Source organism: Lynx rufus, unplaced genomic scaffold, assembly GCF_022079265.1.
Source record: "Lynx rufus isolate CCGP_SWC_20201006 ecotype Redwood Valley unplaced genomic scaffold, mLynRuf1.p SCAF_5, whole genome shotgun sequence".
NCBI lineage: Eukaryota > Metazoa > Chordata > Mammalia > Carnivora > Felidae > Lynx > Lynx rufus.
In genome coordinates this window covers 75922079-75936304 of record NW_025814867.1, presented here as the reverse complement: position 1 = coordinate 75936304, position 14226 = coordinate 75922079, and the positions used below count along the sequence as shown (strand labels likewise).

Here is a 14226-nt window from a genome sequence, read left to right as displayed (position 1 = left end):
AGTGGCCTTAGCTGTCTGAGCTGCTGGGCCCTGAGCTCAGCCTCACCCCCACCCCCTCCCTACCACCACCACCACAAACAGCCCTCACCGTGCAGTCCTCTCAAATTGTCCAAACGCTTTCCCCACAACACTGACCAATGACAGCGTCATTCTCTAAAATGGGCAATACCCACATTCCCACTGGGAAAGGGGAAGTAAGACATGACTCCGAGAGGGTTATAGGAAAGAAAAGCAGAAAAGCAAGAGCCCTAATGGATTTCAACAGCAGGTGAAAAGAAATTTAGCCAGTCAAGAACTGAAAAACCCACCAACATATCTAAAACCAGAACCAGACCTTTGTGACTCTTCCCCAGGAACAAAAATGTCCTGCCTGATTCCTCCTAGAAAAAAAACCCGTTCCCCTCTCATCTCCTTCCCCAGCCAGGTCCCAGGTTTCCCATCTCCTAGAAAAAGATGGATCCCTCTGTTCAAATCCTCTGTGTGGTGTGCGTGGGTGGAAGAGCTGGGCTCCGCTGGTGGACCATGGTCCAGGCAGGGGCTCCATGTTCAGTGCGGGTGGGAGGAGAAGGCGTCACTTCCGGGGGCCTTCGCCAGTGTCTGGTAGCTCCCTGCTCTCTGATTGGGCAGAAGTGGCCTGGGCAGGCGTGTGACCCTACTGCTGTGGAGGGGCTGTGCCCCAACACTACATGTCTTCCTACCCATCTGCACCCCAGAGGGCTGCCTGCTGTGCACCTGGGTCCTGGAGCCCTTCTCCACCCGGTGAGTGGCAAGCAGGTTTTGGAGTTAAGTGAGGGTAGGAAGGACAGGAAAGAGGAATTGGGCTTTCAGCTGGGGGAGGGGCAGGCAAACTGGAACCTACAGGCACTGACCTTTGTCGAGAAGAGTGTAGCCTTCCCAGAATGGGAGGAGCAGGACAGAGCAGGGGTAGGGGGTGGGGTGCTGGGTTCTGAGGGACTGATCTCAGACTTGGAGGAATATAGCAGTCCTGGCGGGTCCTAAGGAAAGGGGACATGTGCTCAGGGAGAAAATAAGAAAGGTGGCACATTTAGGGCCTAGGACACATAGCATCAAGCTGGACACAGATCCAATCCCCATTCTTACCCAGCCATTCCTAGTTAGCTTAAGGTTCTGAATTGTGGGACCGGAGAAGCTGGGACGAAGGAGAGGGTAATGGGAGGAGGGCTCATGCATGTTGACAGACCTACAGGAAATCCCAATATTGAATCAGGTGCAGGCCTCTTTGCACTACTCGTCAAAGAAGGAGGAGGCCATGTGGGGGGTCCTGCAAAGGAACTGGAAGGGTTCTGCAAAGGGGGCAGGGAGGAAGATATGGGCTATGAGATGGATACGGTGGGTGTCCAAGGCGAGGTAAGCCATGTAAGGTGGGTACCTCACTCAGCAGGTGCCCATTCCTGGGCATCTTGCCTCAGGTGGCAAGTCCCAAGACTGTTAGCCCATCTCTTCACCTTGGATAACCCAGTATTTCAGAACTGGGAGTGTAAAGAAAAACTCCAAGAGGCTTTTGGGTGGGGGTAAATGGAAAGAGAATGATAGGTTCATTGCTCCCATACCACCTTCTCATAATCTTGTAATCACCAACCCCTAGTAGTCCAGTTTTGTTTTTGCCCAACTCACCTCCTCAGCCCCACTCCCCAAGCCACCCCTCAACACATTGCACATGTTTACTAGCTCCTCACCTTGACCCTGTATCCAGCTTTCCAACCTCTTCTCCAGGGCTTATGCCACAATACTTCTGTTCCCTTTCCCCGTCCTAGATTGTCTCCAACCAAACAACCAAGGTTGCTCAGTATTTGAGGCCAGTTAAGATATGTTGTGTGTGTGTGTGTGTGTGTGTGTGTGTGTGTGTGTGTGTGTGTGTGTATACAGATTCTGTCCTGCTCTCAGCAGGGGGCTGGTGCCCCACAGCAGATTCACCAAGGAGCCTGACAAAAAGGAGACGCAATGTGCTGCACTCACACGGAAACCTGGGAGCAGTCAGAGCTCTAGCAGTTCTAGGCTGGTCGGTGGCTCACACCCTCCCAGCAGCTGTTCCCCCCAGCCAGGCAGTCTTTTCCTTGACACCTGATTAAATGTTCATTATTCCTGTCACTTGCAGGATAGATTCCAGACCCTCTTCCTCAGCCCACCTGTGCCCCACAGTGCAAGAAGTGCAAGAGCCCAAGCCGCCTCCATGGCCCCAGGAAGGATTCAGGGGAGAGGCCCCATCCAGGGAGCCACTCCAACCAGACAGCGTGGCCAGAATGGAGCTGACTGGTAAGAACACACTGGAGGGACCTAGGGCCAAATCAGAACATGGTTAGAGAGGAAAGACAAAGGAGATGTGCTGCAGGGGTGGAGGGCTGAGGGAACCCAATCTCCTGGGAATAAGGCTTCTGAAAGGCAAATTCCCTGGATTTCAAGTCTGGGTCTTAAATGGGAATTTCTGGACCACCACCTGACAGTGATTTCTTCTTTTTCAACCTCACTTCTCATCTAAGAACTGCTCCTTGTGGTCATGCTTCTCCTAACTGCAAGACTGAATCTATGCCTTCCGGCTCCTCCAGCCTGTGACCCCCGTCTCCTAAATAAACTGCTTCGTGATTCCCATGTCCTTCACAGCAAATTGGTGAGAATCTCCCAGCACTCACCCCTCTACCCATTAACTGGTTAGACGCCCTTACTCCCATCACTTCCTCTCACTCCATGATCCAAGCACTGTTGTCCCCATATTGTCTTTGGTGAGATCACTGCCTCCCAATCACCACTCCTTGACAAGGATTACAATTTGCAATCTAGCCCATTTTAAAAGCTCTAGCCTGGATATATATTGCTCATGGAAGTCTATCTTGGTCACGGGGGCACCATACCCCCCCCCCTTTATCTGAGCTCCCTTCTCCACCTCTCCACCACCCATCTTTTTCAATAGAGCCAGTGCCCAGACGTTAACCCTTTGTCCACACCTGTCCTGCTGCCTGCTGTGGACTTTAGCCTGGGAGAATGGAAAACCCAGAAGGTAAGAAAGTCATTCCTTCCTTTAGTTTCCCTAAATCCTGTCTTCATCAGTTTTGTACTGCTTCCCATGGATTCTTTAAAATTCTTGAGCCCCCTAAGAATATCTCACTTTCAGCTTGGCCACCCTAACCTAATCTACATTCCACTATGATGTTGTCCTCTGGACAAGGTGACTTACAGTCCTAGTATGTTAAAATAGATTCAAAGCTGAACACCAAGGAAAGCTGGATAAAAGTCGCTTATGGCCATGCCTTTGACCTAGTCCCGTGCAACCTTCTTAAGTTAGCATGAAGAAGGAAGACTGATCTGTCATCCTCAGATGACACAAAACTGGGAAGCACCGCTAAAATAACAAAAGGCAGAATCAAGATTCAACTTGCTGAAAGGCTAGGTCAAAAACAAGGTAAAATTTAACAGAGATATATATAAAACTGTACATTTACTCAAAGTAATTAAATAAAGTCCTATTCCAGCTTCCAGGCCACGATGCCCCCACTTCCTTTATATAAACTTCCAGCCCTAGAACTTACTATGAAAAAGATCTGGGAGGATGGAGTTGACCTCAAACAGCAGCTATTTTAAAAGCTAGTGATTCTAGCTGGTTTTGGATGTCTAGCATCCGCATTGTGGAAATACTCCTAAAAAACAGTAAATGGATTGCACTTAACAGTACTGGACTGAGTACCAGACATCCTCCTCAAGATAAATGCTAATTTATTCAGAGGGACCATATTAAACTAGCATGTGTCCAGAAGGAAGAAGCAACCTGAACAGTGAGAAGCTAGAAAACAGGTTATGTGAGGAACGGCTTAAAAAAGGGCGGTGAGGGGGGGGTGCTGTCTGAGTAGTTTGGAGGAAAGTGGTAGTCTTGTGGTATGGCTGGAAGTGCTTTAGTCTGAGGCTCAGGAAACCTGGGAGGGAGCATGCCTTTTAAGATCAAGCTCTTCTATCCTCAAGATCCCCAGAATGCCCTCTCTTCCCTCAGGTCTTCCAGGGGGACTGGGCCAGGGATGAAGGGTGGTCCCTAGGGATCCCTTGCAGTTCTGTGTCTGCCATTTATCAGTAAGCCCCCTTCCTTCATTTTTATGATCTCTGTGATGGCCTTATCTCTACATTAAGTTTTAAAAAACTATATGACCCTAAGATTTTGTAGCAGAAAGAGTGAACTGGCAACACTAGAACCCAGAGGTAAAAGCTGTAACAGCTCAGATTTCAGCATATAAGGGGAAAAAAGAACTTTTCTGACTGAAATTAAGCGTGAGACCAGGCTGGGTTACTGGACACCGGAGTTACTCAAGTAGAGGCCGATGACCAATTGTCGGGAGACTCTGAAGGAATTCCTGTGCTGGGTGGGACTTTGGTCCTGTCCAATTCTCAGCTCCTATGATTCATCCCCCTGGCTACTCCTCGGGCTCCCCACCCACTACCAGCATGCCCTTTGAAGCGGGCCCTTCTCCCTTCCATCTCTTTTGCAGGAGCAGACCAAGGCACAGGACGTTCTGGGAGCCGCGACCCTTCTGCTGGAGGGAGTAATGGCAGCACGGGGACAACTGGGACCCACCTGCCTCTCATCCCTCCTGGGACAGCTTTCTGGACAGGTCCGCCTCCTCCTTGGGGCCCTGCAGGGCCTCCTAGGAACCCAGGTAAGTAAATCCTGAGTCAAGGGGACTACAGAGACTGTCCTTTGCTGACTTAGCCCCCTTGGAAGACCTGAGGGAAGAAAGGAGAATTCTGGGAATCTTGAGGGTAGCAGAGCTGACCTACTAAGGAGTGCTTTCCCCGAGCCATAAAGTCCGGGTGCTGGCACCTTATCTTTCCCTATAGACACGAGAGAGACATGCTATCTGGCCCAGATCTCTGGCCTCAGGCCCATCCTCTGCCCACAGCTTCCTCCACAGGGCAGGACCACAGCTCACAAGGATCCCAATGCCATATTCCTGAGCTTCCAACAACTGCTCCGAGGAAAGGTGCGCTTCCTGCTGATTGTAGTAGGGCCCACTCTCTGTGCCAAGCAGGCCCTGCCCACTACAGCTGGCCCAAGCAATACCTCTGTAGTCCTCACACTACACAAGCTCCCAAACAGGACTTCTGGATTTTTGGAGACAGACTCCCGTGTCTCAGCCAGAACTACTGGCTTTGGACTTCTGAAGAGGCTGCAGGGATTCAGAGCCAAGATTCCTGGTCGGCTGAACCAAACCTCCAGGTACCTAGACCAAATCCCTGGACACGTGAACAGGACACACGGACCCTTGACTGGAACTCATGGACTCTTTCCTGGACCCTCACCCAGGGCTCTAGGAGCCCCAGACATCCTTCCAGGAACTTCAGACATGAGCTCCCTGCCACCCGACCTCTGGCCTGGATATTCTCCTTCCCCAACCCATCCTCCTACTGGGCAATACACACTCTTCTCTCCTTCACCCACCTCACCCACTCCCCCGATCCAGCTCCAGCCTCCACTTCCTGACCCCTCTGTCACACCCAACTCTGCCAGTCCTCTTCTAATTGCACCCCACCCTCACTTCCAGAATCTGTCTCAGGAGGAGTAAGGTACTAGGGCCCTGCCAGCTTCAGCACTGTCTCCCATGTAAAGTTCCCTTACCCGGAGGGGAGGCCCTGGGAATCAAGTTATACCAGATTTCCTGCTTTCACCTGAAACCCAAAGCCCTGCTAAAGCGGGATACGCAGGACAGAAAAGGGGATCATTTTTCACTGTATAATGTAAAACTTCAGAAGCTATTTTTTTAAGCTATCAATAATATTCACTAGAGCGTCTAGTTATCTTTGGTCTATTTTCTGCACAAATTTACAGCTTACTAATTTTCTACATGCTCTTTTTCATACAGTAATTATGCAAAGGGCTGGTCTGGCCTGGCTTCTGAACAGAGGTAGAGACTAACCTTATGTCAGAAAACAGAGAAAAAAGAGCTTTGATTTTTTTTCCTCAGAACTAAGGTTAGTGTCTTTCTCCCCTTTACTATCATTCTCAATAGGGCTCTGATCTCCTTTTCTTAGGAGATCCTTACTCTTGAAAAATGAATGAGAAGTTGTCTCTCAGAAAGGCCGTCTCTACATAATCAACAAAACTGAGCCTATATAAATAAAGAATAAATAAGAACACCTAAGAGCTAACAGAAAAGCAAAGGAAAGAGATGTTCTTCTCAGGGGGCAATAGATCTCCCCCTTCCCTCCCCTCCCAAAAAGTTAACAGGAAGCCTTGGAGAGCCTCACACCCCAGGTAAGGCTGTGCAGACAGTTCAGTCAAGACAAAACCTGGATGTGACAGCTGAGCAAACAGCGAGAGCTTCAGCAGCTCAGCAGGAAGCTTTGCCAGGCACGGGTTCCTGCCTCCCTCCTGTGGAGGTCAGGGGGAAGTGCAGGAAGTGGCAAGAGTCAGTCTCCTAGGGCTCACACAGCAGGAGGGACAAGTACAAGTTGAAGGCTCATTTCCCAATCCCAGAAGCACACAGTATCTAAGAAGCTGCCCTATGTGACCACCATGAACTCTGCTAAGGATTCTCTAGAGAAGCCAGGCTTATGGGGCCTTGCAAATAAATGCCGCTGTGGTGCCTCTGAAGAGGTTTATTATTGCCCAAAACAAAAACTCCATTGCACAGGTCAATACTACCTCCAGAGGCTCCTGTAGGAAAACTAATAGCAGCTTTTTCCTCTTCCCTCCCCGCAACTCCCCAAAGGAAAGACGACCATGTAGGTAAAACAGCCAGGAATCCAGAGTTCCAAACACTGCCAGATACCCCAGGATCACTAGAGGTATTCCAAAATAGAAGAAATGAAAGCCAGCATGCCGGGAACCTTACGTGTGTTACCTTTTATACCGCTCACACAACTCTATCACCTTGGGATTATCATCTCTACTTTGCAGACAATGAAACTGAGGCTCAGAGAAGCCAGGCGTTTTCTCAATGCTTACATAGCCCTGTGAGCAAGAAAAGAAGAAACCCTAGGCTGACCAGAGCCCATATGGTCCCCAGTGTGGTGTACTGTCCAACAGATCATTCAGTGATTCTATATATCAGGAAAGATTTCCAAGTCTTGGGGGAGTAAACAGACCAACAATTAAAAAGTTCTGAGTAGAAAACCAAAAGCTCTTGGAGGGGGTGACGAACTTAGACATCTCCAGGTGTCCTTCTCTCCCATCATGGATAGAACAGTTGCCATGGAGAAGGAATCAACAAATGCACAAAGCTCAAAAGTGTACGCATCTCAGATGGTGTCAGTTTTTGCATGGGAGAGAACAGTTCATCCACACTACAAATTCCAGCATGCAGTCAAGGGAATGGTTAAGTAGAAATTGTAATTTACTGAAATACTAACCTGGATTAAATGTAATGATCAAAATGAAGAACCTTCTGGCACATGAAAGAGTCAGCACCCAGAACAAGATATGCCGAAGGGACCAAAGACAAAGGCTTAATAAGGGTTCTCAGCACAGTCAGATGAGAGACAAGGTTGGCAAAACTGCAAGAAGTATATAGCCAGTAAGTTCCAGGCATCCAGTATCAGCATTGGACTTACTTCAGGGCAAATACAAATAACTCCTGGGCTTCTCCAATGTGAACTAATCTGTCCATATTGAGAATCTACCCTTCCCAAAACATCGTCAGACTTATTCCATCCCTTCTTCCCTTTACCCAAAAAGCAAAAAACTGTGACAACCAGAACACTCTTCTCTCTATTCAACTGCATGCCAGTTCTCTCTTCTGCTACCCAGGATAGCCAGGATAGTCTGCTATGCTACCCCACAAACTATTACTGGTAATTAAGTTTTCCCACTCTAACCTAAATCCAGCCTTCTCCAAAACCCCAAATCTGACTCCACATAAAAAAGTTCTACGAGTCCATGAAAATTCATTCCAACCCCCATTGCACCTTCTGTCCATCCCCCCCCCCCCACAGTAAAGCAAAACACCTTTTCCTCCCCCCTGCAGAGACCATCCATTTTCAACCCATTTCCCTAAATACTATTTCTAACACCTCATGTAAAGACCTGAAAATGATAGGGAAGGAAATACCCCAGGCATCCCAGCAGGGGGACCAGCTCCCATGGCAAAACCAGGAGATCAAAAGAGAAAACTGCTTAATACACACTCACAATCTTTCTGGATTGTTACCCTGAATCTCCTAGGGGAAATAAGAGTCCAGAGACTTTCTCAGAGACCTCAAATGCCAGGCTAAAAAGCCAGCTCATATTCTGGAGTGCTTCTACAAGCATCACCATTTCCTCCATTTTGTTTTTGCCCAGTTTTAAGTTAGGGACTGCAGTCAGGCTGCTCCATTGTCCTAGAACTGGACTGCCAGCCTCATTGGTATTGCTGCCTTGTCCACTTCACTGGTCTGTGCAGCAGCTGCCTGTTCAGTGGTACTGGTGAGAACCCCCACCACTCACCCTCCCTCCCTGCATTGCAGTAATGCAATGTAGAGCAGACACCTAGCTCCTCCACCTGTTCCTATAACCACCAAATCTGTTCTTCCTATTCTCTTCATAGTCATGTCCCATGCCTGTATCTAAAAGCTTCCACCCAAAGCTTCCACAAAAATGATGGACATTTCCAGGATATGCAAGTGACTCATTTAAATCAACGTGATCTGACTTCCAAAGAGACTTAAAGTGTTGGAAGGACACAAGCAGGGCTCCTTGCCCATTCAAAATTCTATGCCAAATGGGTGGTATCTTCCGGTGCTGGGGTGCCCTCAGGAGCCAAAAGCACAACACTCTCCCAGACAGAAAATCACTTTGGAGGATAAATGTTGGGGTAGTTACCCAGAAGGCTGAGATAACCCTAAACCCAGATACCAAAAGGCTGGGATAGATCCTACATTGACATGTGATCATCTGGCTGTGGGCCAGAAATATAATATACCACAGGCAAAGCAGAAAAAATGATTTTAGGGTAAATGCAAAAGACTTTTTTTTTAAGGGCGGGGCAGAAACGGATCTGAAAAAGTAAAGTTTAATTTAAAAATCATATACACACAAAACAACTTCTCATCCATTTTAAGCTCTCCCATTGGGTCTTTCACAGGCAAGTTTCCCATGGAGTCCAGACCACCTAAAGATGCACCCACAGTGGGCAGACAGACAGCCCCTCCTGAACAGGTGGTCAACAGTTACCGCTCCTCAGGCTTGAATGAATGAATGTCCAAGCCCTAAGTGACTAAGCAGCAAGGTTGGCTTCCTGGGTGCTTCAGAAGGCCAGTTTCTTCATCAGCAGATAAACTCTGGAGTCCACTTCAAATCCGTGCAGGTTGTTGGCATCACCCTGCAGCCTCATGAGCAGGCCCCCATACGACACGTAGGCAGAGCTGAAATGGAAGGCCCCAGTCCCATGAGTCTAAGCTCTGGAGCGGCTACCCAGTGGCTCCCCATCCCAGCTTAAGAAAGAGAGGCACCCTTCTAGCGTCTGGTCATTAGGAACCAAAATTCAGGCAAAGATGAATGCACAGATATGTGCATGGCAGTATTCCGGATATCAAACAAAGGTGGAAAATGCTACATGCCCAGAGTAATGGAAATGATCAAATGAACTAAGATAGATCCATTTACTGGAATGTTATGCTGCTATTAAAATGTTTAGGAAAAGCCTTAAACTGACATAGGGAAACCCATTTTACATAACTTGAAGCAAAAAGAGCAGAAGAAGGGGCGCCTGAATGGCTCAGTCGGTTAAGCGTCCAACTCTTGGTCTCGGCTCAGGTCATGATCTCACGGTTCATGAGGTGGAGATGCACCTTGGGCTCTGCACTGATGGCACAGAGCCTGCTTGGGATTCTGTTTCTCCCTCTCTCTCTCTCTCTCTCTCTCTGCCCCTTCCCCGCTTGCACTCTCTCTCTCAAAGCTAAATAAATACTTAAAAAAAAAAAAGAGAACAAACAACATGATCTCAAAAAAAAAAAGTACACAGGAAAAAACCTACAATACTCAAAAATGTTTATGTAAAAGATTCCCTTTGGGTATGGAATTATAGGTGATTTTTTTTTTTTTTTTTTTTTTTTTTTTTGCTTCCTCACATTACTTCTCGGCTTTTCAAATTTCTTACCAAGAGCACATATTGTTTTAATAAGATTTTAAAGAACGGCTAAAATAGTTGGGCAGGGAAACCAAAGAACTAGGGATTGGATTGCAGAGTAGCAAAACACACACACAAATAACAAAACCAAAAAAGTCTAGCAGTTTAATCACTTAATGCTGCATTTAGTTCCTGGGGAAGCAACCTGCCTTTGCACTTCACATAGCAAGATCATCGGCTTCTCACTTGGACCCCTGGGCCCTGAGGTCCTGACAAAGGGCCAAGTGAGCAGCCTACATTTCAGACTGGAAACTGTTCCCAGAACAGTCCCCTTCTGGGTCCTGCCTAGGTCTGAGGTGCCTGGGGAGAGACACAGGAAACATGAGCACGGCCCAGATTTTCAGAGCATGGCCCAAGGCAGGGGGACAAGGGTCTCACAAGACCATGGAACTTACAGACGCGTTGCTGCCTCAGTAGAAGTTTCGTCTCCCTCAATCCTGTATACTTTCCCATACATTACATACTCAAATTGGTCAGCCCTGTGAAACAACAATAGCAAGGTTATTCTTAAAAAAGTAGTTAACAATAACGAGAGGCCCTTTAATAATGGTAACTGATAACTAAGCGTCAACATTATGAAAACGGACGTCTTCCAGATACAATGCCATTTAGTCCTCACAGCAACCCAATGAGCAAAGCAGGACCATCCATACTTTACTGGTGAGGAAACTGAGGCTGAAAGAGGTTAGGTTGTTCAACAAATAAGTGGTAGGGCTGAGATTTGAACTCCGTGGAATTCCAAAGCCTTTCCATCACACCAAACTCTCTCCCAAGATGCAAGGTTCACACAGCTTAGGTCACTCAGTGGTCATTTCCTTAGCCATCAATAAACTACAACCCACAAGCACGTAATTACTGCTTGGATAAACACCTGGCTGTTCAAATTCTTAAGTGCAATTTCCTTAAGGTTACTCAGATTCTGCTGATAATCATTTATTCCAAAAATTAAATAAGGGTCTTTTCATACTACTTATCTACTTAATCTTCAGGCATATTTCAAGTGCTCCCTTCTTCACTTCCTCACCTGGAAGGCCTATCATCTGTGGGGTTGTATTCACCATCATCCAGGGTACCATCTTCATATAAGGTACTGGCTATGACCAACCGGAACTTGTCACCTGAAAATAATGGCAATACCTGGGAGTGAAGAACGGCTAAAATGTCAAAAAGCCTCCTGCTATTGTCTGTGTTCAATACTTACCCAAGTCTACAGGGTAAATCTGAATGTTTACATCTAAGATTAGGTCCATCTTGAAAGATTCACTCTCACAATGTAGTCGAGACACTGGAGGGAAGCAGAGAAAAGAGTGGCATAGGTAATTGCCAGGCTCCAGCAAACGCTACAGACCCCGCTTTGGGGGATTATATGTAATTGAACACTCAGTCTAACCCAGTCTGCATCCACTAGCCTCTCATCTGCTCTCAGAGAAATGCAGAACCAGACATGTCAGAAAGAAAGGGAAGAAAACTATGGCAAGTGGACAGAATCCCAGAAAAAAACAAAGGTCCTCTGGCAATAAATAATATCCAGGTTCTAGGCCTGCCTGGGTGATTTAAGAAACAACCTTGACTTTGGGCAAGTTATTCGTTCATCCAAAGGTTTGTCTTTCGGTGCTGGCTGCTGTGCTGAGTGGATTATCGGGACTTGTAAGAACTGGTGTTTGTCTCGAAGAACATCTCAGTCTCCAAGCAAAGGAAGAGACATCAAGGAGGAACACTTCAGTAATTGTTGATCAGTAACAGAATAAAGACGTGTATAGCAATCAGTCAATTCTGACTAAGGGAGGACGTCACAAAGAACTAAAAATTCTTAGGGCACTACAAGAATACAAGCTCTGAAGTCTGATTACTCACAATGTAGCCTTGGGTAGGTTACTTAACTTCTAGGAGCAAACTGGGTAAGTCACCACCTACCTCATGGAGGCTCTTGAAAGGAATAGGTAGGACAAAATGTGTGTAAGGTGCTCGATACAGCGCCTAGCTCAGAGTGAGGAGCGATTAGAAAGGTGCCCAGGAGTTTATCAGCACCATGAGAAAAAGCCAGCCAGGCACAGGGCACAGCATATGTGAAGCCAGGCAGAGTTCCGAGTCTCCGTTGTCCATCTATAAAATGTTTCCCGAGGGAGAGTCCTCTATCAGGAACTGCCGGTAGGGGCAGGCCACGTGGGTGGGGTGGACAAGGGGCCCAGGGGCGTGTCCCCGAGGAGGTTAGCCCCTTCCCCTAAACCGCCCCTACGTACACCTCACTTACCTCGGTCAAACTTCTTGCCCTCCGGGTCAATGTCTTTCACATCAAAAATATCCTCAAACAGGATGCCCGCCATGGTGAAACAGCCACGAGAGTAGCAGAGTGGCTGAGACCGCTACCACGACTAAGGGTACGCGCTTCCCCTCGCGTGGAGGGAGGGTAAAAGCGCCTACGGAGTGGCAGCAAGTGACTAGAATAACGCATGCGCGCCGACAAGGAGTAACGCCACCACTTCCGCTGCCTGGCCCTCGGGGCTTCCTAACTTCCGCCCCGAACGATTGCTTCCGAGAGTCCTCAGGATTTAGGGCGGGCCTCAGGGCCATATAACTCCGCCCCAGGGCGGGGACACGACTAGTCCCACCTCCGGCCGTGGTGGCGCGGTTTCTCGCTCCCTGAGGAGGCTCTACTGCGCCCTCTTGAGAGTCCGGGTTGGGAAGACCAGAATGCTTGCGAGCCTACCCCAGCCAGGGACCTTGATCCTTGGCCCAGAGAACCCCGGCCCTAGCCCTATCCTGCTGGTCCGCGTGCCCGCCGAGGGCACAGTCCTCGCGGAGGGCAGGAGGAACAGAACCCCGCCCCCAGCGCGCTGACCCTGCAGAGCGCGGGGCCCAGTCCCTCCAGCTGGCACCGAGGTCCCCCAGCCCGGCCCCGGCTGACTTGGCCCTGCTGGATGTCACCTGAGCCGGGTTTGTACAGTTTGGGAATTTGCCATGATGTCACTATGGGGAAAAGGAAAGCCTGCACTTGTCCCCTCCACTGGTACCGCACCCTCCCTACCACTGCCCTCTTCCCCTGGACCTACTCTCTTCCACAGGATCTCTTCAGCCTGGCATTAACCTCATCACACTGCTCTCCTCCGGAGCACTGCCCCTTCCGCTTGGTACTACCTGTTGCCCCACCACTGCCTTCTCCCTCCAGACGCTGATCTACATGCCCCTTCATCCTGGCGCTATCCTCTCCCACGAATACCAGCTCCTCCCTTATACTGCCCCTTCCTCTCACACTGCCCCCTTCCTGGGCACCGTCCTCCCTCCTGGGCACCGCCTGTGCCTCCCACATGCCCCCTCATCCTGATCCTGCCTTCTCCCGCACACTGCCTGTTTCCTGGGCCCGAGCCTCTCCCCTGACACAATCTCTTACACTGCCCATCCACTCTGTGCTCACCCCACCCTCTGCTCTATCCTTCTTTAGACCCTGGTAGAGAATGCAGATCCCCAGCAGGCTGTTCCCCATGGTGGTGAGACGTCAGTAGCTACTCGAGTTTCTCCTTGGGACCTGCCAAGGAAAAGCGACCTCTGTACGCCCACACCCTGCTCCCAGGAGCGGCCTCCCGGCACCTAGACATCTCTTCCCTCCGGCCTCAGCCCTTCACCTTCCCTCCCCACCTCCACCCTGGTGCACCCCACAGGCCGGGTTACTCCAGGTGCGACTCCCAAGAGGACCAGCAGGTAAGGGAAGGAGGAGGAAAGAGGATGAAAGAGATCGAGAGTCTCAGTTCCGAGCATCACCCCCTCACGCCCGCTGTCTGGGCCTAGCGTCTCCCAACGAGTCCCTTCAGCTTTGCTTCTCACCCTCGACGAAGCAGAAGGGCCTTGCCAGGCCCGTCTGGCCCCTCCGGAGAAGCAAGAGAGGGCGCCACTCCTGAGAGATTGAGCGCAAAGAATCTGATTAAACGGTTCAGCAGACCCCGGCCCCAGGCCCTGCTGAGCCCCAACGTCTCCGGCTCCTCCTGCTCCGGCACTAGGCGCCGCGGGCCTGGCCCGGCCCTTCCACGTGCCAGCGGACCCGCCCCCGCTTGGCCCCAATTGCCCCTCTCAGTTCCCGGCCTTTGAGCAGAGGGAGCGCAGGTTAGCACGTTCCAAGCGCCCCCTGCCGCCT

General features: G+C 49.5%; 2 protein-coding genes across 2 annotated transcripts; one reads left to right on the top strand and one right to left on the bottom strand.

The window, feature by feature from the left end:
* Nucleotides 1–453: 453 nt before the first annotated feature.
* THPO (thrombopoietin) lies at nt 454–5797 on the top strand. The gene is given in 10 exon segments (XM_053722208.1): nt 454–513; nt 516–557; nt 560–610; nt 613–651; nt 653–759; nt 2117–2274; nt 2499–2626; nt 2927–3013; nt 4488–4655; nt 4899–5797. Coding segments are annotated over 10 exon segments (1503 nt in total). The 3' UTR covers nt 5562–5797.
* A 3173-nt stretch (nt 5798–8970) lies between these two features.
* On the bottom strand, nt 8971–12537 carry POLR2H (RNA polymerase II, I and III subunit H). The gene is made up of 5 exons (XM_047099345.1): nt 12352–12537; nt 11302–11385; nt 11125–11218; nt 10496–10579; nt 8971–9336 (listed from the first exon to the last, which is right to left on the bottom strand). Exons 1-5 carry the CDS (start codon nt 12422–12424, stop codon nt 9219–9221), a joined length of 453 nt encoding a protein of 150 aa, XP_046955301.1. The 5' UTR covers nt 12425–12537; the 3' UTR covers nt 8971–9218.
* Between the last annotated feature and the right edge of the window lie 1689 nt (nt 12538–14226).